Source organism: Schistocerca nitens, chromosome 7 (genome assembly GCF_023898315.1).
Source record: "Schistocerca nitens isolate TAMUIC-IGC-003100 chromosome 7, iqSchNite1.1, whole genome shotgun sequence".
Lineage (NCBI taxonomy): Eukaryota > Metazoa > Arthropoda > Insecta > Orthoptera > Acrididae > Schistocerca > Schistocerca nitens.
In genome coordinates this window covers 318,717,284-318,730,900 of record NC_064620.1, presented here as the reverse complement: position 1 = coordinate 318,730,900, position 13,617 = coordinate 318,717,284, and the positions used below count along the sequence as shown (strand labels likewise).

The 13,617-nt window shown below is 43.3% G+C and overlaps 1 protein-coding gene across 3 annotated transcripts in view; it reads right to left on the bottom strand.

Moving 5' to 3' along the window:
• Positions 1 to 13,617, bottom strand: part of LOC126194678 (protein phosphatase 1 regulatory subunit 14C) — a 940,541-nt gene that overhangs the window by 39,629 nt on the left and 887,295 nt on the right. For all 3 annotated transcript variants that reach the window (XM_049932878.1, XM_049932879.1, XM_049932880.1), the window contains one exon: positions 6,305 to 6,391. In XM_049932878.1, the coding sequence (XP_049788835.1) occupies positions 6,305 to 6,391 (87 nt within the window). The remainder of the gene's footprint in view (positions 1 to 6,304; positions 6,392 to 13,617) is intronic.

The following is a 13,617-nucleotide window of genomic DNA, read 5'->3' as shown; positions in this document are numbered from 1 at the left end:
ACACTGTGCAACAGGGTCGTTAAATCTGAAAATATTTTCAGATTTCATAGCCAACTAGTTTTTAATATTCACCGGATATTTGCATTCGTCGGGTTTTAGTAAGACACCAGTTTCGTTGAATTTTTATGCAAGCCCAGATTGCTGTTCAGAATTGACCATAAAAATGTGGCCAATGATTTTTAGTTACTGCTAAATGTTATTTGTCGGAGAAGTTACGTACCTTAATGTAGTCCTTAAATCACTCTTATTTCACTAAGGCTACTGATGACAAAAAATTGTTTATGTTAGTAATTGTAACTAGATAAAAACTGATTATAACTGAGAAGCATTTTATAATGTAGTACCTATTAATTATCATATTCTCTAAATACGGCTATCGGAGCACAACCCATATTTTCTTGTGTGTAATGATGTGACACATTTACTGAAAAATTTATTTATTGTCTAAATATAATAACTTAGAGATTTCGCATCTAAAATGTACTAGATCTTCCGGTGTTAGAATCTCGTATTATACGCGTATCCTGTGGTCATTGATACCTTAATATGTACCTACTTCCGTGTGTTTGGTGTTTTTTTTCCTCCCCCCTCTGCGTCCAACAGTCTTCTCAGGAACACATCACATAATTTACAAACTGATGTTTACTGCACTGTCGTAACTTCGCCTCCAACTAGACTACACCTGCTATCCGTTTTGAGTCCAAGTTTCAATACCTGACCTATTGTTCAGGGCAAAACAAACATTAATGGTGTGCTTGTGCGACGCGTACTTGGAGGTACTAGCTAAACTAAGAACATACTAGTCGTAGTAGCTATCACTGTTAGCCTGCAACTGAAGTAAATACTGATGTAATGCCGTTCAGTACACTGTCATGAGTCATCAATAGAAATGTATGCACTTACACCACTAACACACTATACATATACGTATAGAGAGCTGTGTTATTTCAATCAGTGGTGGCCAGACAATTGTTCTACATGTAATTTATGACAGTGTGCATCTGTCAAGCCAAATGTTCAACTCGCTGTCAAGCCAAATGTTCAACAAACATTTGTTACATAGCTCAATTCACATAATTAATAACCGCGTTGATGTTAGTGCAAAGTATCGCTGGAAGTTGTATACTGCTGGACACTAGTCAAAGTACATAGTTTACTGTTTAGAAAATAAAACTTTGTAATACAATCCTCTCGTGTTACTGAAATAATGGTTATTTGTGCCAAAAAACATAACCACCGCAATCTGTGACAGTGTTTGCTAATAAATGTTCATCTGCGTACAAGGAAAATACTGCTGAAAATATTTTTCCTGAAATCATCTACAGCGCATGTTTAAAGTTGCAACTATGACATTATTTGAAATATATCGAGGCATGTGGCTTTGACAGGCCAGTGTAGTTACAAAGTGTAGTCGTTTCTGATAAAGCTCCACACCCCAACAAGTAGGCGGCTAAGTCACCTTCCTCTAGTTTGCTAAAAAGTGCAATGTAGTCCTGACTGGCCACTGATCACGTATCTTACGAGCCAGAAATGAAGACAACCAAGCTTTCGACATTCGTTGAGGAGAACCAATCTATTCCTGTTTATCTGCCTTATCCTTTTCAAAAGAACGAACTCGGACCCGCCTTACGCGATTTTCATTTCCCCCCTCAGTCTTTTGACTGGTTTATTGTGGTCCGCCACGATTTCCTCTCCTGTGGCAATCTCTTCATCTCCGAGTAAGCGCTTAGCATCTGACGCCCCTAATTACACTGGTGTGCAACACTTAAGGACTTTCGCATGACGTGTCACTGCCAAGTAACACAGCTCGATGTAACTGGGGCCTTACACATAAAGAACTGCTGCAGCATACTACAGATGGTAACTGACAACTGACGTGCTGCAATACGTCTGCCTAACGTATCCCACACGTGTTAGATGGAATTTAAGTCGACAGAACGGGAAGTCCAGCCCACTCGCTGTACTTTGTAGCAAGCGTGGGAGCACGTTGCAGAGCAAGTACCGTCCGTTGTGATCACATGGCCTATTAAGGAACACGTCCCGCCTTTTATCATATCCAAGGGACCATAATAAATACCGGCGGCGACTCAAGTGTAATTATTGCCTTTGAATGAAAATCTCATTTCTCACTGCGTGTTTCTTTCACTTACTTTCTGTACTGTACGTCTGTGTGGTCCAAGTTTCATCGCGCCATGTCACTTGCAGTGACACGTCATGCGAAAGTTACTTTCATCCTTAAGTTTTGCACACCAGTGTAATCATTTCCTAACGAGAAACTGCTTACCGCCACGGGAGGACGTTGCTGAGTATGAATTGTCATCCGTGGTGATCACACACCCTATTAAGAATCATGTCCAGAGGACCACCATACATCGCGGCAATTTCCCTGTAAGTATTGTCTTTGAACAAAAATGCTGTTTCTGTTTGTTTCATTGCGTTTTTCTTTCAGTTACCTTATGTACCATCTCATAGCAGTTCTTTCTATGTATGGCTTTAAGTTTCTATATATCCATAATGTATGGCTCCCTCTATACACATCCTTTCATCATGTCCCTTCTTCAAGTCAGTATTTTCCACATATTCCAGTTTTGTAGAAGACTTCCTCATTTCTTAACTTATCCGTACGCCTAATTTTCAGCACCCACCTACAACCTTTTTTCTTTCGTTTTCGAGGTATGCCCTCTTTGCCTATGCTACTCTGCGTCGCCCGTCACGAATGATTTTGCTTCCCACTTTGTCTGCTATGTGATGTCCAATTTAAATTTGTCTGTAGTCACATTCCTGCTGATCTCAAATACTTCAGTCAGTTTTTTGCTTCGGTAATTTAAGAAAATGGGATTCTAAATGGTTGGCTGTGGGTATGAACACCTCTCCTCCCGCAGTCCCAGCCTTGTTCATAAATCACTGCGGCACAGCGCTTGTTACTATTATAAAAAAGTCCTCACAGATAAATATTGGCAGCCGATAGTAGCTCGAAGCAGCCTGGTGCCACGAAAAATGTAAGCTATTAATTGTGTCTGTTAAACATAAATTTATTGTGTTGCCGTTAAAAGGTGTGAATATTACCGAACCATTAGTTTAACAAATCATGGTTCCAAAATATTGACACGAATTATTTATCTCGGATTAAATCAGTTTGGGTTCCGGAGAAATGTACGAACTCGCGAGGCCATAATGACTCAACGACTCGTCCTAGATGATTTACTTGTATATCATTTGTTGATAAAAACTGAGCACCAGCTGAAATCCCACTGGAACGCACCATCATTGATAAAGTTCCAGCAGTCACTAATTAGGAGAGTGGATTCCAGTAAATGTGAGTGAAAATTTAGCAACAGTTACAAGATATCCAAAGGTGGAGAGGCTTTAGCACTGCTGCAAGAGTATTTACATCTCCGAGTACCTTTCTAAGAACTTTAACTCATACATTACAACTCAGCCGTAAACCCATCCTTATTATTCGCCTCTCAATGCCTCTTGATGAATCGGAAGAGTCCACTCAGGAAACTACAGCTCTAGCAACGGAAATTTCTATGGAGAATACTACGGCCAATAAAAGAAGAGGATAACACCTAAAGGAGCAGACACAGTAGTGAGCTGTTCAGTCTCCAAGAAGACAGTCACATCAATGAGGAAAAGGCACCTGGCCGCCTGAGAAGATTTGACCTGCTTGAATCTCTGCAGTCTCACGAGCAATACCTTCACCACGAAAGGTGGAGGGAAAGCCTCCAAGAACAAATGAATCACCACAGTGAAATCAGACCTGGAGCGACATGTAATTCCATTAGAAATCACACAGGACGGGTCCAAATTCCGGCAGATCACTCTATAAGGGGTATTCCCAGCGTCCCTTACCAGCAAAAAGAACACAGGAACCGAAGTGAAGTACAGAGGACAAAAAGCAGGAAGCTTGCTCACAGCCAGAAAATGAAGGCTTTCTGGGCTAAACAGAAACAGAAGAGTTGCGTGAAGAGACAAAACGAACCGCGCGGTTCCAAGTAGGTCCAAACGAAAAGATTTAGAGAGAGCTTTTGACAACGTACACTGGAATACGTTCTTTGAAATTCTGAAGGCACCAGGGGTAAAATACAGGGAGAGAAAGGTTATTTACAACCTTTGCAGAACACAGACTGCAGTTACAGGAGTCGAAGGACAGGAAAAGCCAGCACTGATTTGAGTGAGACAAGGTTGTAACACATCGCGACGTTATTCTACCTGTACACAAAGCAAGCACTAAATTTCGAAATGGAATTTAAGTTCAGATAGAAGAAATTAAAACTTTATTGTTTGCCTATGCCACCGTACAACTCACAGATGGCGAGCGACGTGGAAGACCAATTGAATAGAATGAGTAGTGCCTTGAAAAGACGTTAGAAGAAGAGTAACAAAAGTAAAACAAGACTAATGGAATGTAGTCTAATTAAGACGACGCTCTTAAAATTGTATTAGGAAATTAGGCACTAAAACGCGATAGATGAGTTTGCTATTTGGGCACAAAAATAGCTGAAGACGGCGGAAGCAGAGACTGGCACAAGGAAATCAATTCCGAAACAAGAAAAATTTTGTAACATCGAATACAAATTTAAGTAATTTTTCTGAACTTTTTCTGGATCTATTTTTTTGGAGTGTAGACTTATACAGAAGGGCAACGCGGATGGTAAGCAGTTCAGACAAGGTGAGAATAGAAGCTTTTGAAATGTGGTGCTATAGAACAATGGTGAAGATTATATTGGTAGATCGAATAACTAATGATGTGGAAGTGAATCTATTTTGAAAGAAAGAAAAATTGAGGGACTATGTGACTAAACGCAGGGATCGGTTGAAAGGATACATCCTGGGGCAATTTGGTAATGGAGGAAAGTGTGTGGGGTAAAAGTTGTAGAGGGAGGTCAAGGCTTGAACAGAGTAAGCACGATGTAGGTTGCGGTAGCTGAGCAGAGATGAAGAGGCTTACACAGACAGACTACCGTGGAGAGCTATACCAAACCACTCTTCGGACTGAACACAAAGACCAAGACCACCACCACCACCACCACCACCACCACCACCAACAACAACAACAACAACAACAAAGTTGTTACGTTCGTACTTTTGATGATGCGTACTTCACTTTTAGAATTACATAACACCGTACTCCTAATCAATACTGATGGTACGATTCTTGAAATCCGATGGAAGAAAGGAAAGAACAGTCCGAAATAGTGACGGAGGGAAAAATGGCAATACCGAAAACTAATCACTGTAAAGTAATGACATTTAGGGAATACATCTGTCTAGATAGTACATTTAAATAATTAACGCTACAACATCGTAGGTGAACGTAAGCGCAAGATAAGCCATTGCAAATGTGAAATATTGGTACGTCAACAACCAGTATAACCCCAAGAATGTTGAATTCAAGCACGCAAACGTGCATTCATTGTGTTGTAGGTCGGTCAATACAGGAGTGATTCACGCTGTTTGTGGATAACACTAGAGTTGTCGACCGGTGGTTTTCCATATGTTCCCGACAGGAGACAACAGCTCTATAATCGAGCAGGCCAAGGCAACACGTCGACACTTTTTAGAGCATGTTGGGTTACAACAGCGGCATGTGAACGAGCGTTATCCTGTTGGAAAACACGCCCTGGAATGCTGGTCGTGAATGGAAGTCAGCGCGCACGGAAAAGCTACGCGACTGCTCCTGCTGTCATATGAAATCGTGCCCCAGACCATAATTCCAGGCGTAGGTCCAGTTGGTTGCAGGCTCTCAACTGGCTTCCTTCCAACCAACCCTCGATCGTCACTGGCACCGAGGCAGAACCAGCTTTCATCAGAAAACACGACAGACCTCAACTGTGCAGTGCGCTTTGGCTTACACCACTGAAGTGATAAATGGCGGTAGTTTAGTGCAATGCACGCTACAGGGCATTTGTCTCGCAGCTGTCATTGAAGTAACCGATTTGTAACAGTTCGTTGTGTCACTGTGGTGCCAACTGCTGCTCAAATTGCTGCTGCAGGTGCAGTACGATGCGCCAGATCCATACGCCGAACATGATGGTCTTCGCTCTCGGTAGTTCCATATGGCCGTCCGGAGCCCGGTCTTCTTGGGACCGTACATTCCCGTCACCACCACTGCAAGCAATCATGTACAGTGGCTACATTCCTGCCAAGTCTTTCTGCGATATCGCAAAAGGAACATTCAGCTTCTCTTGTTCACACTCTTGTGATTCTTTGTTTTTTTTTTTTTTTTTTTTTTTTCGTCATTGTACTTCGCTCCCGAAAGGTCATTCTACAAGCGGGAAGTCGCGCTGCTGGTACTTGCCTGCAGATGTCGCCGCCTCTGATCGTCGCTGTCCATGTCTAGAAGCTCGTCGATATCCACTTCCACTTCGCGCGTCTTCGAGTTCTCCTGCAACATAAAGATAATACCAGTCAGCGACGCCTCTAGAGAGCAAGCGCGTTGCTAGTAGCAATTTTACTTTCCCCAAAACGCCACTGATAAGTGGCCTTCTCGTGATCTATCCTGTGGTACTAAAAAGTAGTCAGGTTATATCGAAGCTGAGCATAGTTTGTGAGTGAAGGCAACGTAAAACTTGTTTCACACTGCGTAACACACAAAAGAAGGCCGCCTGCAGCGCGGGCCGAAGTTCGGAAGCCATGAAGCCATTATGTGAAGTTTGGCACGCTAATTAGCAGGACGAGACAAAGCCAGACGTGTAATAATATGGAGTAGAACTATCTCTGATCTCAACTTACAAGTTATTTATTACAATCAAAACCAATGTGCACTAGAAACTAAATGGAAGTCAAAAACAAAGCTTGATTTGACTTCACTTGCGAGATGTCAAATGTCGGTGTTAGCTGTCACTTTGTACTGTCTTTTCCACACTTCCATGTTAGCAGAAGAAATTTGTTGCAATAACACAGACCACAAACTATTTCATATTACTAATGACAACATAACGTCGCATTAAAAGTATGGCATTATATTATAAACACTCTTCATCATTTTGGAATTTCTAATTTAACACAGTTAACGTTGGTGAAGAACTGCGAGTTCTTTAAAACTGTCATTTCATTTTTCAACTTTTGGCCACCGGATGAATACTTTCACTACTTCTGCGTCTATATTACAGCTCTTCTTTTAACTATGTAGTATCTGAATATCACTTTCTATGTGTCCCGTTTCGCTTTTATACTTAGCTGCAACCGATGTGTTTCATCCTTTAACTCTGAAACAGCCCATGTACTCTTGGAAACAGGAAGTAATTTAGTTGTAGAGAGAGAATCGATCTTTTCACTAAAAGCTATTTACGAAGTTAAGAGGACCGGAATTTTGTAACAGGCTTCAGAACGATTCTACTGCCTCCTAAGCTCAAATAACAGGGATTGGGGCTTGCTGGAACACTGGAAATCTGTCTTTCCTCACACCATTTGCGAATGAAACTGGAGAACGACTAGAAATGTTATAAATTACCATCTCCTATGCACTGTACAGTGGCTTGCGGAGTATGTATGTAGTCTTAGAAGCGCCCTTCGCATGATGCGTTAATGTTGAGGGAGAAAGCGGAGCCACGGGTTTGTTTCCCGATACCCGCAAATATTACTAGCCGTCATACGCTCTTTTAAATTCCGATTTTAATATTACTAGCAATATAATGATTTTATATCATAATACTTCGTTTACATCAATATTTGTGTACGAGGATGTGCTGAAAAGTAATGCCTCTGTTTCTTTCTCAATATTGGTTGTGGTATTAAAAGTCATGCTTATTACTCGGATGACTTTCCTTCTTCGCTGACGCAAGCTGCAACCCCCTGCTGCTAGAGGGCTCCGAATCGTAGAGTGTAACATCCCCGCGTGTAACGTAACTATAATGTCCAGTCACACCAAAGTGACCACCTGTCAAAAGCCTGAATAACCACCTCAGGCAGCATGGATCGCAGCGAAACGTCAAGAAGAGTGTCAATGAGGTTGTGGAAGGCACCGTCAGGGGTATGAAGCCATGCAGACTCTAGTGCCGTGGCCACCTGCGTTAGGTATCTTGGTTGAATATCTGTGGCACGAACAGCCCAACTGAGGTGGTCCCACAGACTTGGGTTTAAATCCGGCGGGGTACAGTAAACTCATCCTGGCGTTCTTCGAAATATGCACGTACACTGCCAGCTGTGTGACACGTTGCGCTGTCCTGGTAGTAGACAGCATTATGCCGAGGATTGGTCGGTTTGGCCGGCCGGGGTGGCCGAGCGGTTCTAGGCGCTACAGTCTGGAACCTCGCGACCGCTACGGTCGCAGGTTCGAATCCTGCCTCGGGTATGGATGTGTGTGATGTCCTTAGGTTAATTAGGTTTAAGTAGTTCTAAGTTCTAGGGGACTGATGACCTCAGAAGTTGAGGCCCATAGTGCTCAGAGCCATTTGAACCATTTGATTGGTCGGTTGGTTGATTTGGGAGATGGGACCAAAGAGCGATGTCATCCGTCCCATCGGATTAGAGGGGGACGGGGAGGGAAGTTGGCCGTACCCTTTCAGAGGAACGACCCCGGCATTTGCCTGAAGCTATTTAGGGAAATTACGGAGAACCTGAATTAAGATGGCCGGACGCTGGTTTCAACCGTCGTCCTCCCGAATGCGAGTGGAGCATGCTAACACTCCGCCACCTCGCTCGGTCCTGCCGAGAAAATACAAAGTTCTTATAAGTGTGGACATGGCACCCAAGAACAGATGCGTACTTGTGTTGATCCACTGTGCCTTCCAGAATGACAAGATGCACTGTGCCTTCCAGAATGACAAGATGTGGCAGGGAAGGCCAAGAAAACATTCCCCAGGCCATAACGCTCCCTCCTTCCGCCTTGAACCCTTTGCTTTCATTCGTTACTCCCCGTAATGCCAACAAATTTATCTGACCGATGGAGCATAAAACGGGACTGGTGTGTAAATTCCATTCTTCGTCGTCAAAAAAATGGCTCTGAGCACTATGGGACTCAACTGCTGAGGTCATTAGTCCCCTAGAACTTAGAACTAGTTAAACCTAACTAACCTAAGGACATCACAAACATCCATGCCCGAGGCAGGATTCGAACCTGCGACTCTTCGTCGTCGATCAACAGCAGCCAGCATAGGTGCATGAACCAGGTGCTTGCTGCGGAGACCCATATGCAGCAACCTTCGCTAAAGGTTCGTTGAGGAGGCACTGTTGGTAGCCCCTTGGTTCCCCTGGGCGGTCAGTTGCTCATAGTTGTTGCACGTCAATTTCCGCGTACACATCACCGCACCCGTCGTTCACTCCTGTCGTCTATGTTCGATGGTGCACCGAAGTTGCTTCGGCGCCGGTTTTGGATAGCACCATGCACTGTATATTTTAACCACGGCGGCACGCAAACAGTTTACAACCTTAGCTCTTTTGAAAATGCTTCCACTACCGAACCGAAAGCCATGGTCATGCCCTTGTGAACATCAAATAAATCACTCCATTCCGCATTACGACAATGACAGCACTGGTTCCCCTCCCCCGACATCTTTATAAACCCTCCAATGCTAGTGCAGTGCTAGTGGTGCCACCTGCTGCCTTCTGTGAGTAATTATTGTACGTTGTCGAATGGGCGGTGGTCACATTAATGTGATGGAGCGTCGATTTGTCTACTAAATTATCGATCAGAACGAACTCATTTGAAAACAGTAACGAGAACAGATATTACACGGGCAGAAATGCAATGGGCGGTGGTCACATTAATGTGATGGAGCGTCGATTTGTCTACTAAATTATCGATCAGAACGAACTCATTTGAAAACAGTAACGAGAACAGATATTACACGGGCAGAAATGCAATGGGCGGTGGTCACATTAATGTGATGGAGCGTCGATTTGTCTACTAAATTATCGATCAGAACGAACTCATTTGAAAACAGTAACGAGAACAGATATTACACGGGCAGAAATGCAATTCGATAACTTTAAGTCCTGATAAATGTACATCTTTGTATGCCCCGTAATTTCATTTTTCACACATTCAGGCTCAAATTTACTATTAATATGCTGCGCACTGACCTATTGTGAAGTTTCAGTTCAGCTCTTTTATCACACTGTGTAACACATAAAACTTTTAAATACATTAAATGTATTCGCAAATACGAATCAGTGATGACAACCATCAGCTGTACAATGGAATGAGGACAATGAAAATTTGTGCCGGAACGGGACTCGAACCCGGATTTCCCGCTTACCGCGTATGTTGTTCTTAGCGTAAGTTAGTTTAAGTAGTGTGTAAGTGTAGAGACCAATGACCTCCGCAGTTTCGTTCCTTAGGAATTCACACACATTTTATGTATATTCCCGAAGAGGTGAGACATTTTACTCGAAAGTCGCTTGTCCGGAGTCGGCGGATAAATATGATATTGCAGTGCCTGCCAGAATTATGCATCGTAATTCAGAATAACACAGGCATTGCAATATCGTATAAAACTTATAAATGTTACATTCACTTGATAACCACGTATTTCTCTTATTTACTTAGTTATGCACTTAACCGGCGGTTAGAGACCTTGTAGATCATGCTCCGGACTTCGAACTGCTTCCACTATACCTTATCGCGCGTAGCTTTGATCTAGTCCTTGCGATTACTAGTTGTTGCAAATCTGTCCGTTTTTTAGTTGTTGCAGATCGTCCGTAGTCCATTCTCCAATCTTGTTCGTGGTCTTCCTAGGTGTACGCTTTCCTTCTGTACTTCCTAACAAGACTACTTTTGGAGTAGCATCATCTGTCATGCTCACAACATGTCATTTTTTAGAACATTGGGACTGGTTCGTCATAGTGTATATTTCTTCATTCTTCGGTCTCTTCCTTCGCTGTCCGAAAAATCGCTCTCACGAACTTTCTCTCGTACACCATCAGTAGTTCTCTATTGCTTGTGATGGTACTCAGCGTCGATCGGATATAAAAGTACTGGGGCAGTTATTGTATCAAAGGCCTTAATTTGAAACTTTACCTGTGGTTGCCTTTGACTGGCTTTGGTTTTAGGCTATTGCATGATCTGGAAGCATTAAAAATTTATTAGTTTACTTCCAGCTGGATATTTTCCCGCCTTTTAAGTACGATCCCAAGTATTTATAGACTTCTCTGTTTCTCTGTGCGAAGTAATGCATTCTTATCTCCTGGGAAGCTAGCTCGGCAGAACCAACAAAAAGTGATTGTTGATTTTAGCGACTTAATAAAACAGTGACATAAGATGGGCTCACGGCTTAGCTTGTAATTTCTAGAATCCCTTCCCATTTTCAAGACTATTAGTTTTCACGCTAATTTATCCTCCGAAAGTTGGTGGCAAAAGTTAGAAAATGATATGTGTAAAAATACAAACGCGCTTACTGCAATATGTTTTTTTGAGGTGCGTGCGTGTGTGGGGGGGGGGGGGGGGGAGGGGGGTTGGCCGCACTCTGTATGAACGCCCCCCCCCCCCTTTCTCCCAGATCCTCACCCGCTGAGGGAATAACTCCGGCACTACCTGCGCCACAGTAGATTCTCCAGAAGAGGAAAGGAGTGGGAAAATCGTTCGCATGAAGACTGATGATAAGCCCTATAGAGCCGCCTTTCTGCCCGCTCACAGAGGTTCCTTTCCTAATTTCAACCCAAATATTTGCCCTCGGCGCTCTGCCCCTTCTCCCCATTCAGCCTTTCCGCAGTCTTGATGAAGATAATCTCATTCACTCCCAAAGTTTGCTCAGAGTTTCATGCCCTGTTTGTATCTGTCAGCACTCTTCTCCGACCTACCTCTCCCACTCTATTTGTGCTCCTCTGCCTCTGTGCGCTGCCCCCCCCCCCCCCTCTTCCGCACGCTCCGCCGACTTTATAATCCGGACAGCAGTAGCTACACTTTTCATAACGAAGCCATTAATGTAATTTAATTTGACGTATGGCTCGGAGAAGTCGGGAGAGGGTATACTGTTTAGCTTACGGCGCGGGGATTGGTCGGCAGTGAGCGAACGTAATGAGCGCTCGCGGAGTCCGGAGAAGAGCGGAACACCGAGAAGGCGGCTGGGCGGAGGGCGACGGCCATTAATTACGGCCCCGGTTAAAAATTATATCCGGCCGTCTGTGCGCCCGAAGGGCCGCTAATGGACCGAACGCGCCGAACTGCTTCCCAACTGGCGGGACAGTCTCACACGCGCAGCCGTTTGCTTTTGTGTGGCCGACGCGCCCTGAAGCAATCCAACAGCAATGAGTGGCGACACACAATTCGGGGCAGATATCTCTAGGAAAAAAGTTGCCACTCCACATTTACACCTATACCTGCGTGCCAGATGGTAACTTACTTCTCACTGTATCATATATTAGTGTTTCTTCCATTTTCATTTGAGAACTGAGTGTGGGAAGAAAGGCTGCCTGAACGCCTCTGGCAACGCTGTGATTTTAGCCCAGTGGAATCTGCGTGGTCTCCGCGGCAGCAGTATGTTCCTTCAATTCCTCCCTTAATGATGGTTCTTGAAATTTTTCGAATAGGCTTTCGTGGACTTATTGGCGCCTATCTACAAGAAAGCATAGTATTTCTACTGTTAAATAAGAGGGCTGTTCAATAAAGAATGATTATAAAATTTTTGCGGTCATAATTCCTCGCGCTGGAATTTAATCTTAATGTGTAACAGACAGACCGTACGGGTTTCACTGTGAGAGGCTGGCGAACTGGAGACATGTTCAGTATCCCCTACCGAAGCACGCAGATCTGCAGGTGGTTGAAGTTACTGTTACAGCACCGATTCTCAACCTGTGGGCCGCTCCCTCCACCCCCCACTTAGGGAGGCGTCATAACATTAAACTGGGGCCGAGCTTATTGAAAAGAAAAAATATGAATTCGAAAACTGATAAATTTACTGAAAGCTATGCGAAGGAAAATAAGTTCAGAAATAATTAAAAATTAAAATTCACGTTTATAGTACAACGATATAATACGCTTACAGATAGGTTTCTAACAGTATTACAATGCATTTTATAATTAACTTTTCAGTACTAATTAAAAACAAGTTTAGTACGAATAATTATTAGTGACTCACTTGAGACTTGCTTCCAGAGCGTAAATCTTTCGAAGAAGAGTTTAATATTAGAAATAGATACTTCTGTGCTCAGCTAAGATCCAACATTTCCTGCACCGCTCACTCTCCTGAGGTACCCATCAACTTTTCGCGCGTCGCCCATAAAACAGAGCAACAAAGCGCCATAGATTCCGGTTTTGTCGATGTAGCGGATCGTTGTTGTCAAACAGCAATAAGTTTTCTTATTCTTGGAAATTTGTAAGTTTTGTAGTTTTAGGGTCAAAATACGTTATTACATATTTATTGTTAACGTATGAGGAGGGGGGATTAAAATTTTAATTGAAAATTAAAGTCATTAATACTGAAAGATTGAGAAACTCTGTGTTAGAGGAAGATCCAGATTTCTTTCACAGGTGATTACTTCTGACGAACCACATAATTTTGATCTTGTGAGTAAACAGCAAAGCTCAGTGTGGAAACCTATATCACCAACACTTATAAAAGCAGGAGAGTTTGCTTCTACTGGTCAAGTTATTATCATCTCATTTGTTTATATTCATGGTGTGGGTTGTCGTATGTTGTACGCCCACCACCCCGAGCGCGCGCGCGCGCGCGC